Genomic DNA, 7,196 nt, shown 5'->3' with positions numbered 1-7,196 from the left:
AAAAAAGTTTAAGACTTACATTTTTTTTTCATTTGAAAATATTTCGATCATTGAGATATACTATAGTCTATGATAACTTGCTTATTTGAGGGATGAAATATTTTTAAATAAACAATACTATGAACCTCACCCATTTTCATACCCGAACTTCCTTATTTATGCGTTCTGAGGAATTGATAATAAGTGATTGGTTCATGTATATAGGAGTGGGTAGAAAGTATCTACTGCATGCACTAACAATCACAAGTATTAATATATTGTGAAATTAGGTGTGGAACTGAATGTGTTCCTAGAATTATATATATATATATATATATATATATATATATATATTGTATAGGAGATTTTGGAAGATTTTGAAAGATAAGTTTGGAAGAAAATATATGTATATTTGATGGGTAGAATTGTACAACCATTTGCATGAAGCTATCATAAATCCAAAAAAATACTGATTGTTTTTTCTTTTCTTTTTATCCTTTGTTACGCGACTTTTCTTTTTATTCTTAAGAGCTCGTGATTCACTCCCGTTCTTTTTTTATTTTATTTGATAGCTTCTCCCGTTCTAATTCAAATGGGAAACACACACCTTCGCTCAGCATATAGTACTTCTATAATGCTTTTAACCTGATTTCTATTGCATTCATTCAGGCTTCTTTATAGTTTATACTATTCAATCTCCTTTATACGATCGAGGAAAATAAAAAATTAAAAAGATTCAACCTTTTTCTATTCAATATATAGGTTCACCTTTTATTGTCATATGTACTATTCGCCGAAATCTTAGGCTTATACAACCAGAGCATTCATATAAGGGAAATTATTATTACACACATTCTTGCAAACATTATCATTTTAAAAAAATAAATGGAATCTTTCACTAAAAATGGAGTCTTTCACCATCCAAATACCCCAATGAAATCTTATCCTTCCAATTCCCTTCAAACCCTTTTATCATATACTCTTTATATATAAAACATCAAAATAAAATGAAGTAAATTTGCCAACGGGGGCTTGGCTCAACTGGGTATAGTTCGTTCGCTCTACCTAATACGCTCAGGTTCGATTCCCGCTACCAGCAGGAGTCCGTTGGTGGGCATCACATCCCTAAGCGTGTGTGCTCTGCCCGGGGGTTTAATATAACCATAAACACCCCCATTTTTTTGTCTCAAAAAAAAAAAAAAATGAAGTAAATCTCATCCCTTTCCAATAAAATGAAGTAAATTAGTCTAGTGAGGTTTATGCGTTTGTCAACTACCGAATTAGCTAGACATAAATGTGACGATATCTCTAGCACCAAAAAATGAACACACACATGAAATAATGACTTCAATGCTATATATTTCGGTGTCAATTTTTTTATATTAGGTCTCATCGCATTCTCTTCTATTTTGGTAATTAGCAAATGCATAAATGATAAACCTCACTAGATAAACATAAAAATCTTAATTGAGATGAAAAAAAAAAAAAAAAAAAAAACTTGGGGCACGCATTTAGGGCATGCCATAAGACTAGGACAATATAATAAAAGTTGGGTTCTAAAATTCATTGTTGCATCAATTGACTATTTTCTCTTTGTGCCAAGTGACTCCCTTAATTAGAGGATTTGATAAGCTATATATATAATAATAAGTGAAGCTGAGAGAAACTCAAATTAGAAATCCAAATTAGAGTTCCAATTTTGCGTCATGTGTCCTAAATTATTTATTCTTAAAAAGTTTTATTTCTTAATTTTAGAATAAAATGTGGAACCACATTATAAATACTCATCCAAGTGAATTATTAAGTACAAAAACTAAAGAGTCTAGAATAAATGAAATGTAAAAAAAAAAAAAAAAAAATGCTTCACAATATATATATTTAAATATGGACAATTTACATTTTATACCTAATAATATCCTTACAAATTTTTTTAAAGAATTAACAAAATATAAAAATGACTAACAATAATATTTAAATTATATATATAGGAATTATATTATGCATCTTATTGTATATCTTTAAGTGTATCCATGCATATGCATGGAATTACAAGTTAGTTTACTTAATTTTCCTGTTTCTGGTGATTTCAAATTAAAACATTATTTAAAAAAAAATTATAATTAAAACCATGAATAATTTAAATTGCATTAATTCATTTTGTTAGATGATGCACTACAAGTACATTATATTTAACATAATTACTCATAGTGAAAATCTATTGAAAATGTTCCCCAAAAAAAAAAAAAAAAACTATACTTCAATTAAAAATTAAAAATCATGAGTTGTTAGAAAATTTCACGAAATTTTATAACTTATTTTGTATCATTTTAAAAATCAACCATAATTTTTTTGTTTGAATAAAAGTTGGATTGTACACACTAGGGGTGTCCAAGGACCCGCATCAACCGACCCGCCCGCCTGAAACCACCCAAACCGAAGGTCCACGAGCGGCTCCAAATCCACTCTACGGTCAATCACGGATTGGCATTTAAAAAATCCGAATAGTTCGGATCGGACCCGGGTTTCAAAATATTTCACCCGAAAAATCCGAACCGATCGAATTATTTATAATAATAATAATAAAAAAAAAGTAGATTTGACATACAACCAGACAGCCCATGCCCAGCAAATCAGCAATGCCAACCCCAGATTTCCCTCACACGTTCCCAACATAAATATCAACCGTTCATCTCAAATTAAAATTTAAAATTAAGGGTGTTGATGAGAGTAAAACTGACTCAACTGAGCATGAAATGACCGGTTACAGTGGCACAATAACCCATTTTTAATCAACGGTTAGAATCCAAGATGGAGAGCCAATCTAACGGTGAGAAATAAAGGGGAAAGATTCGATATCTCAAAGACTCAAACGGATTCAATCCACTCTTCAGTTTTCACTCTTCTTCAGTTTTCACTTCAGAGCTAGAGGTCAGGTCATGGACATGGCTTCCCATTCACGCCTTCTCCTTCCCTTTTCACTCTTCCTCACCTCTTCAGTCTTCACTTCTTCAGTCTCACACTCTCAGTTCTTTACCTGCTCTCTCAAACTCTCACAATCTCACACTCTATAAAGTCTAAACCGTTTCCCCAAATCCAAACTACTGCTTCTCCAAATCCAAATTCTAAAGAACAAACCCTAGCCACCTCCAATACCGTTACCCAGTCCCCTCTCCACCTCCAACGCCTAGCACCACCGCCGCTATCCACTCCTCTCTCCATAGCTACCGTCGGAGTCCTCACCCCATGTACTCTTCACGGAGTCAGTAAGGTAATTTTTCTTTGTTTCTCATCTTTCTTTTTTGTTAGTCTCGTTGGTTTCATTTGTGATGGAAATCAAATGTTAAAATCAAATAATCCTATGAAACCCTATGTTAAAATCAAATAATCAAATGTTAAAATCAGATTCATACTATGAAACCCTAACTAAAAATAACTTAGAAAAACTATTTTACTTTTGTTCTTTGTTCTTTTCTTAAATCAATTTTGATCTTGTTTTAGTTTTATATAGGATTGAAAGCTGACTCCAGTCTCCAAGTATCATTATCTGCTCTGAAGTTTGAAACCCATACACCCATGGTTTTCTTCAAGGTAGTTTTTGCTTTCCTTTGTATTTAAAACTTAGAGATCCTAACTATTTTACTTTTGTTCTTTGTTCTTTTCTTTAATCAATTTTGATCCTGTTTTAATTTTATTCAGGATTGAAAGCTGAATCCAAGTATCATTATCTGCCCTCAAGTTTGAAACCCATACACCCATGGTTTTCTTCAAGGTATGGTTTCTGCTTTCCTTTGTATTTAGTAAAAAAAAAAAAAAATGTAGTGATTGTGGTGGTTGAATAGAATGTTGAAAGGGAAACTATTGAATGTAATTCATGAGGGTTGTTTTTAAAGTTTTAGAACATTTACCTTGCTTTCATGCTTTGTATGAGAAGATTGTTATGATGTGATTAGTTGATTGTGGTGGTTGTTTGATATTTCTTTTTACAAAAGGGGCAGAGTAATTTAAATGATAAATAGAATGTTGAAAGGGAAACTATTGAATGTAATTCATGAGGGTTGTTTTTAAAGTTTTAGAACATTTACCTTGCTTTGTATGAGAAGATTGTTATGATGTGATTAGTTGATTGTGGTGGTTGTTTGATATTTCTTTTTACAAAAGGGGCAGAGTAATTTAAATGATAAATAGAATGTTGAAAGGGAAACTATTGAATGTAATTCATGAGAGTTGTTTTTAAAGTTTTAGAACATTTACCTTGCTTTGTATGAGAAGATTGTTATGATGTGATTAGTTGATTGTGGTGGTTTGATATTTCTTTTTACAAAAGGGGCAGAGTAATTTAAATGATAAATAGAATGTTGAAAGGGAAACTATTGAATGTAATTCATGAGAGTTGTTTTTAAAGTTTTAGAACATTTACCTTGCTTTGTATGAGAAGATTGTTATGATGTGATTAATAGAATGTTGAAAGGGAAACTTTTGAATTTAATTCATGAGAGTTGCATTAATGTGGCTTGCAGATGCTTTTGATTTTGCTTTTATTAGTTTGTAGCTTTGTATGTTCTGTACTGCCCAAATTAGACAAGGTTTATTTAACATTTTGGTTATAGCATCTTATGGAAGTTTTAGTTTACCTTGCTTTGTTTTTAAAGTTTTAGAATATTTACCTTGCTTTGTATGAGAAGATTGTTATGATGTGATTAGTATGATCATGCAATTTGTCACTGCTAAGAAGAGATCTGTGATCTTGCATGTCCCTAATTAATTTACTTCATTGAGTTATCTGTGATCTTGCTAAGAAGAGATATGTGATCTTTCTTTCTAATAATCTCTTTTGATTATGTTTATTAAAATGTGTGGTTCCAGAATACTGGTTTTCCTTTTTGGTGTGTGTGGTTATTATTTATTATTATTATTATTATTAAAGCTATTAATTATACTTGGTACTCTAGTTTGCTAATATGTATCTTTGTTTTTTTAGGTCATGGAAACCAACACTAATGAACCCTCTGTCCAAACACCAACTGCTACAGAAGATGATGGTGCTATTCCCACCCAAGTTGAAGATTCTGCTGCTACCCAAGCTGAAGTAGCTGCTGCTTCTGAGTTGCCCCCAGTTCCACCATGCCAAATGAGTATGACAGCTCCTGTTAGTGGTGGTTGCAGTGGTAGGAAAAATTCTGTTGTTTGGGATCACTTTGAAAAAGTAAAGATAGGTGAGGGTGATACTAGTAAAACTAAGGCTATCTGTAATTATTGTCAAAAATCTTATAATGCTGATAGTAAGAGTTGTGATATTAGTAATTTGTTAGCTCATGTGCCAATATGTCCCAAGAACCCTAATAGAGAAGATGTAGTTAGAGGGCAGAAAACATTAGCTTTTGTACCCAAAAAGGATGGAGAAGACGGATTCCACCTTGTGTCAACATCCTTTTCTGTTGAGGCTTCTAGAAAGGCATTGGCCGAAATGGTTATAATTGATGAGTTGCCTTTTAGGTATGTCGAGGGATATGGGTTTAAGAAATTTGTAAGTACCTTACAACCTAAGCTTAGATTAAAGGATATCCCATCTCGTCAAACTGTGGCTAGGGATGTGATTGGCATTTATAATAGTGAGAGAGAGAAGTTAAGGAAATCCTTGAAGGGTTGTAGGGTGTGTCTCACTACGGACACATGGACTTCTATTCAAAATTTAAATTATATGTGTATGACTTGTCACTTTATTGATGATGCTTGGAAATTGCATAAGAGAATTCTAAATTTTTGTCAAGTTGAAGACCACAAGGGGGAGACTATAGGTAGAAAGATTGAGATGTCGTTGCGTGAGTGGGGTATTGATGGGATATTCACCTTGACGGTGGATAATGCTAGTTCAAATTTAACAACAATTAAATTTTTGCAAAGGGTGACTAATGATTGGAATGGGGTAGTTTTAGGAAATGAGTACATGCACATAAGGTGTTGTGCCCATATCCTAAATCTCATTGTGGGGGAGGGTTTAAAAGAGATAGATGCATCTGTTGCTAAGGTGCATGAAGCTGTGAGGTATGTGAAGTCCTCACCCAATAGGAGTCAAACTTTTAGGAGTTTTATGGAGAGGTTAGGTATGGAGTCCAAGAGTCTTCTCAGTCTAGATGTACTTACTAGGTGGAACTCAACCTATATCATGTTAGAAACTGCTGAAAAATTTGAGAAAGTGTTCCTCCGAATGGATTTTGAAGATGATGGTTATTCGTCGTACTTTAGGACCAAGGAAGATAGTGGTGGTTTGGGGTCTCCATGTGTGATTGATTTCCAAAATTGTAGGACATTTGTGACTTTCTTAAGGTTGTTTTATAATGCAGCAAAGAAATTTTCTGGTTCATTGTATGTTACTTCAAATGTCTTCTATGATGAGATCTTTGTTATTCAGGAGAGTATTTCCAATTTAGTTAAATCCCAAAACACTCTCTTGAAAAGCACAGCCACAAACATACAAACTAAGTTTGAGAAGTATTGGGGGGAAGGGGAGAAAATTAATCCTCTTTTGTATGTGGCTGTGGTCTTTGATCCACGAAAAAAATTGAGGTTTTTGAAGTTTTCATTTTCTGAAATTTATGGGAATGCAGTTGCAGAAATGATGGTTGATAAGGTGAAAGACCTTTTGTTTAAGTTGTATAATTTTTACACTTCTATTCATTCACCAAATGTGCAAGATCAAAGTGGGAGTGAGAGGACAGAATTAGAAACTGATGCTAGTGATCCATATGTGATGGTTCACTCGCGATATGAGCGTTTTTTGCAAGTTGAGCAATCTGTAGGTTGTAGTAATGAGCTTGAGAGGTATTTGGCTGAAAACTGTGATGGTAGAAAGGATGCAAATTTTGAGATATTGGAGTGGTGGAAGGACAATTGTAATAGGTACCAAGTATTGTCTAAAGTAGTTAAGGATGTGCTGGCTGTGCCAGTTTTCACTGTTGCATTTGAGTCAGCATTTAGCACTGGAGGTCGAATTGTTGATTCATTTCGAAGTGCACTATCTCCTCTCATGGTTCAAAACCTTGTATGTTCACAAAATTGGCTTCAAGCCATAGTTCCAATTTCTCATCGCCAGTCAAGGGATGATGTTGAGGCATTGGAGGAGGAGTTACTTGACTTAGGTAATATGCTTAAATTCTGAAACTTAGTGTATTAATTTTATTGAATGTCTCATGTATTCAAGCAAAATTTAATCTATTTGT

At 33.3% G+C, this 7,196-nt stretch overlaps 1 protein-coding gene across 1 annotated transcript; it reads left to right on the top strand.

Moving 5' to 3' along the window:
- Positions 1-3,733: 3,733 nt before the first annotated feature.
- LOC115973830 (zinc finger BED domain-containing protein RICESLEEPER 1-like) lies at positions 3,734-6,954 on the top strand. Its single transcript, XM_031094072.1, has 3 exons — positions 3,734-3,748; positions 4,958-6,876; positions 6,948-6,954. Exons 1-3 carry the CDS (start codon positions 3,734-3,736, stop codon positions 6,952-6,954), a joined length of 1,941 nt encoding a protein of 646 aa, XP_030949932.1.
- Positions 6,955-7,196: the final 242 nt, after the last annotated feature.

Source organism: Quercus lobata, chromosome 2, assembly GCF_001633185.2.
Source record: "Quercus lobata isolate SW786 chromosome 2, ValleyOak3.0 Primary Assembly, whole genome shotgun sequence".
Lineage (NCBI taxonomy): Eukaryota > Viridiplantae > Streptophyta > Magnoliopsida > Fagales > Fagaceae > Quercus > Quercus lobata.
The sequence above is the reverse complement of the archived record's forward strand: the minus strand, read 5'-3'. Positions and strand labels throughout refer to the sequence as shown.